This window comes from Agelaius phoeniceus, chromosome 3 (assembly GCF_051311805.1).
Source record: "Agelaius phoeniceus isolate bAgePho1 chromosome 3, bAgePho1.hap1, whole genome shotgun sequence".
Classification (NCBI taxonomy): domain Eukaryota; kingdom Metazoa; phylum Chordata; class Aves; order Passeriformes; family Icteridae; genus Agelaius; species Agelaius phoeniceus.
In genome coordinates, this window is record NC_135267.1 from 45,955,885 (window position 1) to 45,973,269 (window position 17,385).

At 46.4% G+C, this 17,385-nt stretch overlaps 1 protein-coding gene across 1 annotated transcript in view; it reads right to left on the reverse strand.

Moving 5' to 3' along the window:
* Positions 1-17,385, reverse strand: part of SCML4 (Scm polycomb group protein like 4) — a 65,855-nt gene that overhangs the window by 41,961 nt on the left and 6,509 nt on the right. Inside the window, exon 2 of the mRNA XM_054630638.2 lies at positions 1,012-1,217. Within this exon, the coding sequence (XP_054486613.2) occupies positions 1,012-1,212 (201 nt within the window). The 5' untranslated portion in view covers positions 1,213-1,217. The remainder of the gene's footprint in view (positions 1-1,011; positions 1,218-17,385) is intronic.

Below are 17,385 nucleotides of genomic sequence, written 5' to 3' on the forward strand. Positions count from 1 at the left end.
TGTCTTGAAACCACAAACCCAAGCAGCTCTGATTTTCCAACAGTCTGCAATTTGCCCTCCTTGTGCATCACTCTGCATGTCTGTGCCAGTGCCCATTCAGAACAAGGAACAGGCATGGCAAACATGCACAGTGCCCCGAGCTGGCTGGGGACAGAGACGGAGAGATTAACAGAGCAATCTGCTGAACAAAAGACCCCTTACTAAGCTGTGGCCCAATTTCACTCCCCAGAACAAATTCTCCTTCCCTGAGCATCACAGTACATTTTTGCCTGGTGTGAGGCATCACAGTGGCACTGCTCCCACTGCAGCGCTGAGCCCACTGCAAGTGATGTGGTGGGAGAGACCCAGCCCAGCAGCAGCATCAGAAGGGCTTAAGGCACTAAGGGTTCCTGGCTTTCTTTAGTTCTGCCTTTGCCCCAGGGTTGCACAGAGAGCTGGGCAGTGAGCAGACAAATAAAGTGAAATACCATTATTTTTCTCAAATGCCCCTCTTTTCTTTTTTCCTTTGGAAAGCAGCTTCCCCCCCCCCGCCTTTATTTCCACTCTCCTGTATTCCTTTCCTTCTCTGTTCAGCTTGTGCAATTTCTAATCACTGTTAGTGAGAGAGAGGAAAGTGACAAATGAGAAACCCTTCCCCAAAGGTGTGCAGCCAACCCACACAACACTGTGGAAAGCATTTTCAAACAGACCAAATTAAAATAACTTTAACCTTTGGGAAAACACACATAGTGTGGTTCTTGAGGTGTCCTGTGCAGGACCAGAAGTTGGACTTAATGATCCTGATGGATCTCCTTCAACTTAGAATACTCTACGATTCTGTGATTTTTTTCACCAGATCAGGTAGAAGAGAAACCATCTTCTCTTTCATTTTTTGGGGTTTTTTTCTTTGCATTGCTCTGCCCCAGACTTGCACAACTTTTCCTCTGTTCCTGCATTTCAGCCGAAATTCTAGAGGAAAATGTATGAAGACCACTAGGAGATGGTCAAGGAATGTGAAAGCCATGCATCTACCTTGTGCCCAGGTTTTCTCCCTCTCTTCTTTGGGATCTTCATGCCTGGCAGAGCACTGGCTGGTGCTGAGAAGAGGTTGTGAACAGCCATTTTGATGGGTGCTGGCTGCAGCGGGGGCCGCCCGCGCTTCTTCCCTGCCATCCTGGGGGACTGCATCTCCCCAGCAGCCAGGCTGGGGTCCAGGCACGGTGGGTGGCTCATCTGCCCTAAGGAGACAAAAAAAAAAAAAAGCAAACCAACTCTTTATTTAGTTTTCATTTTAGTTTGGTTGGGTTTTTTTTATCCCAAGGCAGTTTTCTCAATGCTGTCATTTTCCCTCTTACCGTTGCTCACAAAGCAGCAAGAAACACACCACAGATGTATGACCCTGGGTGGGATTCACCTGACCACAGCCTTATCTTCACCTGACCACAAAACCCTTATCTTTCCCATTTCCCTCTCCTGACCATGAGTACAGTAGGGAGAGTTGCTCAGGTGGTGAGGCTTCTATTGCAGATGTCCAAGAGGTGAATCCCACAACCTTGGGGATACCACCTTGACCCTGCATCCTGCAGATAAGTGTTATGAAGGCTGGATCTTGCAGTCAGAGGGGGTTTGGAGTCGATGATCTCCTAAAGTTCCTGCCAGCCTGATTTTTCTCACAAATTCTGTGGTTCTGCAAATCCTGCCTCACCTCAGAAGTGCTACCAATACCAAAATGGACTTCCCTCCTCTTCATCCACAGCACTCCTGTGTGGGGAGGCTGGGCTGGGCCATGAGGTAGCCATGCTAGAGGGTAATTGCCAAACATTTCCTCTCTGCAATTTTATAGCATCTGTTACCATGCATGTTAGTAGTGGGCTTTTGGATCTACTCCATCAGCACAGTTACTTCACCACAACTCCATGCAGCTGCTGAAGTTGAGCAGGGGAAATGGAGTGGAATCTGGTCCATTTTCCTCTGCCCAGATTTTAATAAAGAAAACAAATATACAGCTATATGCACAATACCAAGGGAATATACAGCATCCTTCACAGCTTCTAGTAAGGGTCGCCTATGAACAAAGGTTAATTAAAAAAAAAAACCCCAGCTGTTGCAATATGTTTCCAAATGTTATTTTGTCCAGGCATTTGATTTCCTGCATATGGGCAGAATAGTAGTCCCAGTCCTGCCTGCATGCACTGCTAGAGACAAAGGTCCAAGAAATTCTCATACTTTTATGATAAACCTTGCAATGGCTAATGTTGTCAAAATTGTGCTCCCTCGGGCCAGTGATAATGGAAGAACCCCTGTTTTCTGGTTTTTTTTTCCACAGAGCAGGCTCACAGCTCTCTCAGCTTCAGAGAAAATCTAAAGATGTAGTTCAAGAGCATTCTCTATATAAAGCAAATAAAGGGTGTTTATTACTACAAACAACTACAATTTTTTACAAAATCTATAAACTATAAAACCTACAAATTTCTCAGAGCACTTCAATTTTCACAATTTCAGAGCCCAGTGTGACCAGAGCTGATGTTGCTAGGAATGAAGCTGGGATTGCTCACTCATATGGTGGGAAGGGTACCACTTGATAGGGGCCTCTGGTGACAAGTATCTGCAGCTGGAGGCTTCTTTGTTTCAATGGCAAGTATGTTATGTCTAGTTAAAACTCTGTAAGTGTGACTAACCAAAAAGAAACCCACTTTTATGGTATTATCCAGCCTGTAGTTCACACAATCTCATGTATGATAAAAAAACAGAGGGCTCCCAGCCCTACCTTCCAGTAAATGCATTTATTTGCAACATCTTAAAACCTGTGGGTTTTCAATAATGCTAGGGGCATCTGCTCTGTTCAGATAGATCCACTATATATGATGGGACTCCTAGATTGATTATAACATTTCCAGTCTTCAACCCTCCCTGCCTAAAACTCTCAAGCAAATACTGAATGTCAAAGATTGGAGCAGAGCAAACTTGCAGTGCCTGATTTACCATATTGTCCAGAGCCACTGTGGTTGCACTCACTCTCCAGGCATGCTCAGCCAGCTTGGGAGCCCCATGGAAGCCTGCCATGGGGCTCTTTTACCAAAGAAAAGCCTCATGTGGCTGCAGAGAGTGTCCTTTCAGGGTTAAAATCATCAGGCTTGCCACAGCAGGAGTTAGATGGAAAGGCCCAACTTAAACCTGAACATCACTGCTTTCTTTCTGTCTTCAGCAGTGCTCATTTTCCTCCCTGTAGTGCTTTCTGACAGACACCCTCAGTGTCTCTTCCACCTCCCAAAACAAAACATTCCCAGGTTCTTACAGTACAGGCTGTCTGTAGGCAGGCAGTTCAGCAGGGAAAGGAAATGCAACAATTACACTGGATTTGGCACCAAAACCCATTGAAAGCCCAGTGCTGCAGGCTCTGCATTTTGGTCTGCTTTAAACAAAACCTGGCAAGATAAACCTTTGCAGAGGAGCTTGGTGGAGGCTGAGGAAGACAAATGCAGCCCAGGTTTGCTCCCTGCTTGAGGAAGGGAGTGGTTCCTGCAGAGGGGACCACTGGTGGCCATGGGCTGTGAGAGAGAGGCTGTACACCTGCAGGGGACACCACGCTGCATTGTCTGTATCATATTCTCCTCTGATGGTAAAAGTAGCTGGTGGAACCTCACAAACTCTGAGTTATCAACCCCCAAAACAAGAGGTACTGACTCAGAGCACTGCTTTGTCAAAAATGTGGCTTTCTTTTGCAACTGGTGAAGTATTAAATGTGTGGTGTTCAGGAGACACAGTAAATTTTAACAATCACAGATGTTTGTCTTCTTTCTGCCCTCCCAATACTCGTGACACTGTGCTTTGGTCAAACCTCTTAAAGCTCCTCACCACATGTGAGGAGCTGACACACAAGGCCCAGATGAACTGTGCACAGCAGGATCCCAGTGTAACATACTTGATTTGATACAGCAAAGACATTGTCAACTTCAGTATACAAGCTCTTGTAATTACATTTTATTACAAGCCCAACCGTGACTTGATTCTCCTTTCTTGTGTGCTGAGGGAAATGTGAGTGCTTTTGGTGGCATTTATTGTCACACTGCTGCAGATCCTGTGAGGCAAAGGTGCTCCCCAGCAGCAGGGAAGGGCAGCAGACACACAAAAACTGCTCCTGCCTGACAGTGAGGGGTCACAGCAAGACCTTCCCTGACAGCCAGGAGGAAGCTCTTGGGCAGGCTGGAAAAACACACAGTCAAATTGCAGGTTGGCCAAAGAGGTCAGAGGGACACAGGGGCTTGTCTGACTGCCCCCCAGCAAAGTCAGGGTGGAATGACTTTGCTGGGGCAGCTCTGGCTGCTGCCACAGCCCAGGCTTGACCCACAGCTCAGTGCTGGAAAGCTTGGTGGGTTCAAGGCAAGTCATGGGAGTTTGATGAAATTTAAGGGCAAATTCAAGGAAGCAAATTACAGGCTACTAACAAAGGCTCAGGAAAGCACTGTAGTACAAATAGCTGGGGAGAATGCTCTGGGACGGAAATCAGTGTATGTTTGCCCTGTCCTTGTACTTTTCCAAATGCACTAGCTTTTGGATGCCCAAGGATGGTGCAGCTTCAGTCTGACCTGGGTCTATCACTTTCATATTCTTAGTTTAAAAATAACAGCAGGAAAATGGCTTCTCATCACTTAATGCAGGGCTAGGCACAGGGTAACCTCTCCTGACTTGTCTCTCAAACACTGTCATTTGGAAATACAATTTCTAACCCTGCCTTCCACGTTGCCCCATCAGGTCCCAGAGAGGAGGCAGCAGGGAAACACTTCTCCCCACCTTGGCAAGCACTGCAGGAAGGGTGAAGTCTCATCCCCTCCTGCAGCAGAGGCTCCTCTCTGACTTCAGAGGATCCTTAGGAGCACCCTCTGTACAGCAGTCTGCCCTGTGGGATGCCAGGGGTGGGGAGGAAACATTCCCTAGGCCAGTGCTGAGCTGTAGGATGTTTCTCCCCGCCCATGCTTTGCACCACGCACACCTTGCACCACATGCTGGTGTGTGTGCTGCACAATTAGCAATGCAGGTTGGAAGCTACAGCTGAGAGCAGAGGGAGCTACGGTGCATTTCCTCCCAAGCTGAATGTTTTTGATGGACTGCAAAGATCCATTCTTAATAAAAATAAATGTCTGCAATAAATGCAGCTTTTAAGCTGCACTCCAGTAACTGCAAGGACTGAAGGTAAAAACACCACATTAAATTTTATATCGTCAATTCCACAGGATGATCATTTAAACTTGGTTTATACCAGGTCTCATGCAAACCTGTGCCTGGACAGGCACAGGGATGACACATAGGGAAGGAACAAGCAATTCCTGCTGTAAGCCAAAGGAACATGCAGGGGTGCAGTCAAGTAGAAAATGTGCCTGTTCCTCAGCAGCTGAAGGAGATTGCCCTTCCCTCCCCTACACCCATTGCTCCCAGCTGCAGAAAGGCTCTGACCTGTCAGCATTTGCAGCCCTGCCTCCAACTCTTGACTCCTGCAGAGCTTTGTGTCCCACTGATCTGCATACCCAACAGTGGTACGTGGAATATGGAAAAGAGATAAACTTCTTGTGATCTTGTCTGTCTTTTCTTCAGATGCTGTTCAGGAAAGGACATTTGTGGAGGAATATCCCATTGTTAAACAAGAGGGAGGGGATACCTTTCAGTCAGTAACATGACTATTTTCCCCTTTTCTCTGCGCACAGCAGGGCAGCCCTTTGACTGTGACCGCTCAGAGATGATGGTCTGAGGAGTAGGTGAGCAAAAAGAAAAGCACTGTCAGATCCAGAAGCCAAGCTTTAAACCTGCCTGCTCCTCCTGGGAAGTATTCAGGGACATGAGACATTACACATCTCTTCGTCGTGAATACCAAAGCAGCAGCGCAGAGTACATGAAATGTAAGGGTTTAGTGAAGCAGACAGTAGGAATTTTTGCTAATAAAAGCATTGAGCCAATATTCTCTGCATGTCTGTATGTGATTGCCTAATGACCTCTCACGGTGAACACCCATTTCACCATTGCTCAAAGAAAGGTCAGGATAATTTTTATCTGTGGCACAAAGTTCTTTTACAATGATTTGCAAACCACTTCTCTTTTCTTGCCTATTGCTTTGGGGATTGAAATGAGAAGCTACTTCTCTGAGGGACTCTTTTGCTCATTTTGACCCCAGGAAGAGTATTTCTACACAGAACTCTTGAGATTGTCTAGCCAACAGGATATAAGTAGTAGACAAGCCTATTTCCCAAATCAATCAATCAAGAAAAAACCCAAACACAAATATCTGTGCTAGCTGTGGAAACCAAAAATGGGATTCATCCCACCTAATTTCAAACCCCAGTTTATCTTCATCTCATTATAGTCGCCTCTGGTCATTTTAATGTGATACCCTGTGTCACATCTGCCAAAATATCTCACACACTTCAGGTCATATAAGTGTGTGAGATATTTCCATCTAAAGTGGCACTAGATGACTATTTTAGACAACCAGACTTAGTAACAGATTAAGAGACACCCAAATGCCTACATTCAAACACTTGGACACAGGTGTCTCCATGGGTGCTGGATGTCTGACGTCCCATGGTGTCAGGACAGATGTGGCCTGTATGGCTGAAGGCGCAGGGATGTGACCAGATATAAATGGTTGAAGTTGTCCAGATAAAAATGTAGTTTGTGGTGGCTCTCGGGTCCACTGATCAGGTCCAGTTTGTCCCTTCCTTGTAGACATCTGTATTTAGGTGTCTTAAACCAAAATTTTTCTCATTTCTGAAAGTTGGGTTTGACTTATCTATTTTATACCCAACACTAGGGTGAAGTTTATCATGTCCTATGTGTACTTGCTTCTTCTAATTATAAAATTAGTCCAGAAAAACTCAAACTCATGTCTAGATATCTACAAGGCCCTTGTGAATCCTGCACTTGGTTGCTCATGCCTGTGTGCAGTGGGCAGTTCTGTGTTGTCCCGTGCCCCTGGTTAATAGTGCCTTACATTGCAGAGGAAAGAATTGCCTTTTTGAAAGTGAAAACTCAAGCTTCCTGGGTAAGAAAGATGAGATTCCTGGGCTTGTTTCTGCCTCCTTGTCAGGTTACAAGTTAGGAATTACTATCCTTTCAGTGCCTCACTTCTCCCACATGTCCCACAGAGTCCCCTCCAGGAGCCAGAAGACAACCAGACAGGGAAAGCAACTTTCCTGGGACAAGGCCAGCTGATTGCAGGATCCAGGCTCTTCACACTCCCATCACCCATACCCAACCACTGCCAGAGGTTGTTTCTCAAGGAAAAGTGAGCAAAATATTTCAGTACCTCTCATTTGAATAAATGAATATGTTTACCCCCATAGTTCCTTGAGTGGTTTGTTTTTGCCAGCTATTTAATGGTTTAGACATTTTCAGAAGCAGTTTAGAAAAGCTGAAGAAAATGCAAACACATTTTCTTCTTGAAGGGACTCCCAAGAAGATTGGTCCTGAGGTATTCAAAGAGGTATTTGTGAGTTTTCCCTACATGGAGCAGTGCTACAGTGAAGAGTGTACCCAGATACAAGAGGGATGAATGTACTTATGTTCAGGACTGTAAAAACATGGATTTCTAACAAGCTATAGTCTCTTGTTGGAAGTCGTAGCCCCGTATCATCATCTCCTTGCAGCACAGAAGAGAAGAAATTTAACTCTCCTTGATAGAACTGGAAGTAGTTGCAGCATCCAAAACAACATTCAGTGGCATCTGTCACTGCACAGACTTTGTGTTCCTTGCACTGGAGCCACTGTGTCAGCCAGGGACACTGTGGGAGATGACAGTTTTCTTCAGTGACACCACTTTGTACCTGAGATACACATGGCAAAAAGTTGGTTCATTTATTTAGTTTACTTTCCTGCTGAGAAAGACTTCATGTATTCACAGACTCATGCTGTCCTTCACTTCTCATATGACTTTTCTTGCTTTGTTTCAAACAGACCTGATGGAGCACAAGAGCAAGGGGTGCAAAGGCTGCAGGTGTAGTGGAAATGTGTAAAAGATGGAGATGTGAGACCCCAGTTGTTCTCTTATGAGACAATGAGAGCAGAATACACAATATAAAAGTTTGATGCTGGGAAAAAAATCTTGTGAGACCTGACACCCTCTCAGACACCAGAATCAGGCAGTTACAGGTCACCAATGTCACCATCTATAAAAAACCAAGCATTCCTGTCTCCTCTGCTCAGGAAACTACCTGAGGCTGTTCCTATAAATGCTGTGGCTGACTTTGTGCCTGCCCTGTGGAAGCTGAAGGAGGTACAGCAGCCAGTCTGGGCATGGGTGGCACTCTGCTGGTTGGCTTTCGCATCTTGGAAATTGGCACATTTCTCTTTGCAGGTGCTTTCAGGCCTTTGCACCTGCATGTCTCCAGCCTGTGCTGAAGGTTACCCTGCAATAGCAATTGTATAGTGCTTCATCAAATGATTTGCCAGAGGATCCAAACCAAACCAAGTTAAAGCAAGAAAACACCCTTTTACACTTGCAAACGTGCCTCAGTGCAGCAGAAACCCATCAATGTGTCTGCCACAGGTGCTTTGCTGCCTGCTCCAGGCTCAGGAGTGGCAGAAGGGGTCCTGCAACAGGCTTGCTCTTCAGGTGCTGAGAGCAGGTCCTGGTATTTTCAGTCACTGCATTTGGGTGGGAAAGGACTGGCAGCATGCAAGCAGTGTCTGTGCTGTATCCTGCCCTCTTCTCCCTCTCAACATCTGGGTGCCTTAATGAAAAGACAGGGAGCTGGCTGAAAAAAACACAAGATTCTTCAAAATCCAGACAAAAATTGTTGATGGTGTCTGCACCTTTTGTTGTTACTAAGAGCAGAAGAAAGGGAAAATAGTTCCCAATGCCTTCTTAGAGCCTGATTACTTTTTTTTAAGTTAAATTCATCAGCAGTGACAGTGCTGTCCTTGAGGAGGTGTTCTTTTGAAGGATAGCACCCTGGTGACAGCAGGTAGAGCAGTAGCTGCATGCCCCTTCTCACTCAGGTTTGCTTAATGAGCCAGAAGAACCTGCAAACCCAGGCGAGAATGGGACCCCCAGGAGCAGCCGAGGCCAGCCTCGCCTCCTGATCTTACCTTTCTTCATTTGGCCTGACAGTTTTGTTGCAGATGTGCAGCCTGTAGCAGGGAGTTGAGAGAATGAAACTTTATGGAGAGTGAGTGAGTACAGGCAGACGACCAAAGGAAAGGTGAAAAATGGATAAGCGAGGCCATATGAGTGGCAAGGGTCACTCTACAGAGGTGGCAAAGGCAAATGTGCACAAAGAAGGCACAAAGAAAGGGCAATTCCTTCCTTCCTTCCTTCCTTCCTTCCTTCCTTCCTTCCTTCCTTCCTTCCTTCCTTCCTTCCTTCCTTCCTTCCTTCCTTCCTTCCTTCCTTCCTTCCTTCCTTCCTTCCTTCCTTCCTTCCTTCCTTCCTTCCTTCCTTCCTTCCTTCCTTCCTTCCCTCTCTATCTTATGTGGAGCTAGTGGCCCCACTTCTGACATTGCAGAGAAGCAAGAAGAAACACAGCAGACTTGGTGTCCAGCCTTGGTGAGCTGCAGGTGTGGGAGGGGTTCCACTTGCAGATCTTTGCCTCAGACTGTGGTTTACCATTTGCAAGACAAGGTCCCAGAAAAACAACTTGGATCTCTCCCCTCATTATCCTGAGACCTCCTGCCTCAGCTTCTGTGTGTGCACAGGTGCCATTTTGTTTTGCTAAAACAAACTTAAAATCCCCTGTCCTGAAATCCTGGGGGTGGTAAAATGGGCTGCTGGGGGATCTGTCCAGGAGCTGTGCAAAACTCTCTCTGGGATCTTGGAGAAGCAGGATGGAGAGCTAAGGCCAAGGGCTGAGTCTTATAAGTTTGGTATTTATGATACAAGTAGAAGCTTCTGCAGACTTCCAAGCTCTGCTTGCCAAGCCTTCCTATCAGGCTTCCTCCACTTCATTTCCTTGCCTCCCCTGCCTGATCTGAGCTTCCTCCCCTTGGTGCTGACAGGCTGCAAAGTCTCCAAAGGAAATAGGTGCCCTCCCCCACTGCCTCCACAGCCATCATACTTCTTGTTAGGTGGCTCACAAGACCCTGCATCTATCCCCAGCATCCCTCTGGATGTAGGGATGTGTAATGGAGGGCTGCTCCCTTTCCAGGCTGCAATTACCCTCCACCTGCTTCTCTGCTACCCTGCCTTTGACCATCAGCAGTTTGGGACTGAGTGAATTTTCCAGTGGCTGGGAGACTGTAACATAGAGCACATCATTCCTCTCTCCCTGACCTACCAGCTGTGATTTCCAACAACAAGATCCTCAGGTTTCAGTTTCCCCAATTCTAACCCCAAGTGCTGGAGTTGCATAGGTGCCCAGTATGTCTGACAGTCTGACATTAATTAATTAAATAATTAATTAATTATATGGCACTGAGGCTGTGATTCTGAACCAGCAATTTAACTTAAACTGGTCTGATCCCTGAAATCATCTGTAATTAACAGAAAGAATCCCTAGAACAGAAACTGGAGTCAAGTTGAAAAACTCCCTGTCTTCCTCAGATTCAGGTTAATAAGAAATATAAGCAAACTTTATATGGTAAAAGAGAAAATTGTCATGATGAACAGCTTGAGGTGGTCTGGATGTTTTGTGTGGGCATTTATTGCCCCCTGTGCTACTCTCAGTGGTTTACTCACTGCCATCCTGAGTTACCTCGGCAAGTAAGTACATTTCTAAGACAGAGACAACCCCTGTCCTGAGTAGAGTTGCCATAATTCCCCACTGTGAGCTCCTTGCTCCTTTCTTGAGCTCATAATATGGGATAAAAGCTCAATTTTTCCTTCCTTTCCAGATTATATCTACTACGTGAAATTGCCGGGGCTAATGTGCCTGTTTTGGGAAAAAGGTGTGGAACTCTCCCCTTTTTCCCACTGAACTGTGCCTTGCAGGCAGTGCCCTGCTTCTCCAATTGCCCACAGATGTTATCCCAGCAGCAGGCTGGGGAGCCCTGGGGGGCTTGCCTGCCATGCCCAGCCCCCTGCTCCTGCACCAGCCCGTGTGCTGCCTCCCATTCCCCCGCCAGGATCAGCCAGCCCCCGACTCTGGGAGGGTTTCCCGTGCATGCCAGAGCTGACGTGCCCACCACAGATATCTGTCCCAAGAAATAAATTAGCCCCCTAAATCTGAAGAACTGATATTACAAAAGTCAGTAGGGAAATATCTTTTTTTGGGCAGAGGGCAGAAATTTCACACATTTCTCACATAAAGTTAACTTTATTCCTTAGGGATATGATGTACTTTTATATTACATTTTGAGAAATAATACTTATAAAAGATTCATCGTTTTCTGGCATAAACTGGAGTAGCTCTTACGTTTCTGTCTTTGGAGATTTCAGGGACCACAGATTCTGAAGATGCTGAAAGCTTCCACTTCCATGCATGAGAGATACATTTATATTTAAATCACATTTTAACATTTTAATTGGACAGCATGAATAAGAGGTTATTAATTTAATAATTAAGTTCAGGAATAGAAAAGCATGTGCATCACTAACTAGAGCCTGCTGTATTAACCTGTTTGAGAACTGGGTGGTCAGCCCAGTGCCACTGCTTCCCACTCCAGCAGAAAAACTCTGGCGCCTCAGTGATCACTTGGCAGGCTGGCAGAGGGTAGTGTGGAAGCTTCAGACCATCAGCTGTGATTTTTTTGCTGGCACACCCCTTTTGGGAAGGTGAGTTCTGGCCACGCACAGGCTTGCTGTCTGCCTGGACACTGGATCTGTCCTTGAGGAAGGCTGCAGGTGGCTCTCAAAGTGCAGATTAGATACATCTGGAGTAAAAGCATCCTGGGAAACTGCAAAGTATTACAGACCTAAGACTGAAGCATGGGAATATCATGCAGCAAGTTTGCAAGGAGCAGCTCACTGTGACTGGGGAGCAAAGCTTTGCTAACTGGGGCTGATTGTTAAAGGACAGGCACCCTAAAGTTCACCCCTGTTTGACTATATCTGTAATTTATTTTCTAAATAAATATATAACTTTGACTTTTCAGAACTGTTTTGATCCATTTCCTCCTCCAACTAACCACCATTTTCTGTTTTCTCAATGATTTTCACATTGTGTTTGGCAACAACCCTGTTTTCATCACCTAGAAACTCAATACTCAGAGCAAAACCTCTCCAGCTGGCTCCTGTGTCAGAGCCTGCATACCTTCGGCAATAGAATCTGCAAAACTGTACTGATTAAATGTCTGCTTTCACTGCCATTTAAAAAAACACACCCCAGGTGAAAGGTCTCTCTGAATGGATTTTCAGTTGGTTTGTGCTTGCAAGGGCCTGTCAGTAGAAGGCACCCTTCCAAACCTGATCCGAGGGCAGCTAACAGAAATCTTTCAGACATTTTACAGAGCCAGAGTTTGGCCCCTGTGTAATTCTGACAGTGGCTGGTGAGAGCAAACACAGAGCACTAGCAGAGGGCATAGTGCTCTTGCAGTACAGCTTAAACCTCTGCAACAGGGCTCTGTGGGACCAGAGAGGAACTTGCATTGCATACTCAGTCCCTGCACACAGGGGTTTTTTTCCCCGCACTGCATTGAATTGTTTACTGGTGCTCAAGGTGTCACTGTTTTCATATTTTCTATGTCTGTATCACCAAATTGGCCAGAGATTTCTAGAATGGCAATGTCATCCATTCCTGGCTACATTTCTTCTTACTAATTGGGACAGCAGCTCAGGTAGAAAAGACAACTCCTCACAGTTCCATGGAGATACCAGGGGCTGCCAAGGAAGAAATGCCTTCAAGCACAGGCTGAGGCACACGGCAGCCTGAGGCTGACAGCAGCCACCCAGGGCAGCATATTCTGATGGACCACAGAGGCTTCTGTGCTCAGTGGTAGCAGGGGCTCTGAGAGCTGCTCAGTGTCTGAGGGCAGCCCCACCATATGGATCACCAGAGGAGCAACACACGGAATGATTGGTGGCACCTCCCTTCCTCAGGGAGACCTCCCTCCATCACCTGCCAAGCACAGTGGACACTTGCTGAGAAGGGCTCAGGGTGTCTGCACAAGCCCTGGCCAGAAGGGTGGACTGTCCTGCTCCCCCATCACCTTAATCCCCTTAATCAAAAGCCTTCATAAAGCCCCTCCATGCCTCAGGCACACTGCTTCGCTGCAAAGTCATTTTAAAATTGTTCAATAAAACATTTCAGCTTTTAACCTCTTTCTCCTGCCAGTGAGAAAGCACAAATGAATATGAGACAAATAAAATATCTGCAGGTCATAGTCCATTCTGCCTGCCCCTCTGCAGGGGATGGTCACAGTGGATGGAGGTAAGTCATCCTTTTTTATTGTTTGTGTGTGTGACCACATAATTTATGAACAGATCCATAAGCTCTTTGTGGCAGTGTGTGAGACAACTAGTATGTATCTCTTCACGAAATCTCTGTGATATTGCAAAGGAAATGAAAAAGCAGATTGAAAAGCTTCTTATGTCTCTCTTGAAAATCCAAACCAGTCTCTCAATGTGGATCCTGTGTGTTTCAGATGCCCACAGTAGAACAGGCAAAGTGGCCCACTGCAAACTCCTCCCTCTGCATCTTAAAGTCCAAAATCAGTTTTACTCTCTTGTGGTGTAATTCACACAGGATCCAGTACAATCAATGTCATCATCCCCCAAATTCTTTGTCAGAAGCCATTTTCTCTATACACAGTTTATCCTATTTTCCTTGCAAGTTTCTCCCTTATCAGGAGGCTGTGGCATGGTACCATCCATAGCACATGATGACTAAAGCCTCCTGAGTACCTGGAAGAATTTTAGACTTTATTTGTTTAATTTTCCTCCCACTTTCTTCTAATTTTACATTCCCTTATGGAGTCTCCTGGCCTTCCCAGCCCATCCTTTCTCTTCTGATGCTTAAAGGCACCTGTGTTAACCAACCTGAGCTGCCCCCTCTAGCAATCACAGGCAGCATGACCAGACTGTCAGACTTTTCACTGTCCCAAAATTAGCATAAGAAACTGACATATGGACTGTTACTCTAGGCAAATGTGACCTTTTCAGAGGCTGACTTTATTTATTTATTCTGCTGCCATTTATTTCTGAGTTAAAAAACAAACAGAAAAGTCAGGGATATAGTGCACTGTCTCCTGGACCTACTAACAATAAATAATTACAATACCTCTACTAGGAACACTTCTTCATTGAGCAGTAATTAAGATTGCAGTCACAGCCTGGGACACAGGCTGAGTACACAGCAAGACCATCATTAGCTTTTCCAGTTCCTCTACACTTTCATTTAGGTGGTAAAGGGCCAGACACGAGTTCCCCTGTGGTTGTACATGTTCCTGCATGCTGGCCCTGATGGGAGAAATAACTGAGTGGCACACACAGGCCTGTTTGCCATTGGACCTGTACATCACATGTTTCTATAATCTCACATCATTTCAGGGAAAACCAGCTTGTGTGAGGTCTTAAAGCACACAGATGGGCATGCATGGCAATTTTTGCCTGCTCTGGAAAGCTCTCTCCCTCTCTGGCCTCAGGGACCTTTTCCCTTGGCACAGCCTCCCACAGGGTTTGCTGTCAGCTGCACTCTTCGAGTCATGCTCTGGGTCCCTCCTGAGCACACCTGAGAGGGGCTGGAGCCTCACTTCTTTCTTCTCCCAGCTCCCTGCCTGCTCTGAAGCTTCCACCCAGGCAGGAGGATGGGCTTCTGTGTGCTCATCATCCCCTCCCGTATGTCCCTCTGCAGGAGACCTCTGTATCTGCAGAGCTAGATATTAATGAGTTTGAGAGAACACACCAGCTTCCAAATTAATTAGAATAAATCACCCACCAGAAGTCTCAATCAGTCCTGCTCTCCCCATTTCAGGGAGGAGGCTGTTCCTGCCTACCTCCACATCACATATCCCAACCTCCCTTCATTTTCTCCTCATCATATGGCAGCTTACTGCCTACCCAGGTAAATAAATACTGCAGCACAGAATCACAGAAACATTTAGGTTGGAAAAGACCTCAGAGGTCATGGAGTCCAACTGCTAACCCAGCCCTGCCAAGTCCACCACTAAACATCAGCCCTTCCCTGGACAGACCCTCTTGCTGCATGTGTTCTGAGCTCATGGAGAGACAAAAGCCCTGGCACGAGGTTACTGGTAGCTCTCCTGAGCAGATCTTTCTTTTTGACAAAGACAGATCCCTGAATTTCTTTGCCATCTCAGCATCGGTCCCTGCGGTCAGCAGAGGCTGCCACTGCTAAGCATGTAAAAATAATGTGTAAAGAAAAGAAACAAATCATGATTTGTGCAATTGTCTCCCAGTTCAATAATCTCATTTAATTAGAAATCAGAGGTAACAACCATGGCAGGTAAATTTAATATATTGAAGACTGAAGGAATTTCACTCTCTCTAGTAATCTTGTTGAAAAATGTCCCTGAAGTTGCAGGTTTCTCCCAGGTGTCTCTCCCCATACCACACAGCTCCATCCCAAACTAACCATCCCAGAGGACTGGCACAGGCCACCAGCACATTTTGTGTCTGCTGCAGGGTGCCCTGACACACCCAAGCTCACGAGTGCAGGAGTAGAAGGAACACAAACCTGTGGTAACACAGGGTCAGGAGCAGGCTGAAACAGCGACACTGAGGTCAGTCCCATCAGCCTTATCACTTGATTCTTTTGCATTCCAGAGCAAATTTACCCTCATCTAGTCAGCTGTGAATAAGAGAAGAGCTATGTCTTCTGGTTTTTTAGTATCACACAAGAAACCCATGTTCTGAGAGGCAAGGATATTTGCACAGGCTTAACTTCAGTGACCTGATGCCACTACAACAATCCCAAGAGGAACACAGCATGTTAACATGTGTCCAAAGGTTTTTGAGCCGAGCTGAGGGTGCAGCAGGACTTGCACCCCCCAGGCACACTGCTGACTTTCACACATATGGAAAAAGTGGGAAAAAGCCATGTAGAGGGGGAACAACAACAGTTGTTTTCCCAGAGCACACCCTGCCCACGCCTGCAGCCTCCCCAGTGAGGCAGGACCAGTCCAGCAGCCCTGGGGTCTCCAGGCAGGCAGCAGCAAAGCTCCCAATGTGCAGGGGGACATCCATTTTTGTGAGAAGGGAGACAAACTACACCACACACGTGGGTAGAGCCCAGCCATGCACTGACCTACGTGAATGGGACTTCCCAGGGGGGAGAGGGAAGGCAGGAGAGCCAAGCCTGACAAAACCAGAAGGGTCACTGCAGCCCCTCCTGAAAGGTGGCAGCATTGGGGCACACAGCAGAGCCTTTGGCTGGGAAATGGGGAGCACTCCCAGCCACACTGGGAGCTTAACAGAGACAGAGGAATCCATCTTCTCCTTGCTCTTGCCTTCCACCAAGTAGAGCTGCCCTCACTGCCATGTGAAATACCTGTTCAGCCAGGACTTAACCCTGAAAAACTTCCCTCCTCTGTGTCCCATTGAAGCCTGAGGGACTGCAAACCACCTCCATGTGTGCCAGCTCAGAGGTGACACAACAACCTACACAACAAGCAGCATCCTCTCTTCCCACATTTTAAGGAAAACTGCTCATACATCAGCACCAGAGCGGTGGTTTAGATTGCTCAGCGTCCTCTTGAATAACTAAGCAGCAGTGAGTAATATGTATTTACATACATTATGGTCTATTCCCCCAGTGGAAGGCGATTTGTGCAGATAACTTCCATTAATGTTAAAGGGAGTCATTCACATAAATCCTTGGCACATTAATGGCCCATGAGCCTCCTCTGTGTAGTAGTTCGTGTTGCTGCATTTAGCGAGCGCGATAGGAGCGTGGCCAACTTAATATGCAAATAAATTCAAGTATTTACTGAGCCATAAGAGATAGTTACCAGGCACATCTCATTCATCCTTTACAGGGAAATAGATGGAGGTTGCCAGATTAAATCGGGAGATAAATGCTACAAACATTTTTTTAAGGCAACAGGGTACTGAGCCTCCACATATACATGAATAATGATCATAAACAGTTTCTTGAATACATCCCCTCTTCTATTTGTTTTTACTCTGTGAGTGTCTTTACTACACATCTGCACTGAAGCACCATTTGTTGCATTGCTGTTGCCTGACAGTGCCACAGGAGTCCCTTCTGTCCCTCGGGGATAGAGGAGGGCCATGCACCATCCCTGCTCACTCACTCACCACCTCCTTGGCAGCTGCACAGCTGCAGGAAGGGAACATTCTCACTTTGAAAAGATGGGCCACCCACTACAACTCCTTTTTTCCCAGCACCCTTCCTTTATTGGCACCTGGTGCAGGAAAGACAGGTGAGACTTTTTGTGCCGTTTCTTCTCACAGATGTTCTCTTGAGAATCTGCACTGAGCATTTGCAAAACAAGAGCCCTGACCAGGTCTGTACTTTTCTGAGGCAGAAAACAGACATCTTCTGTGGGAAACAGATCTTAAAAATG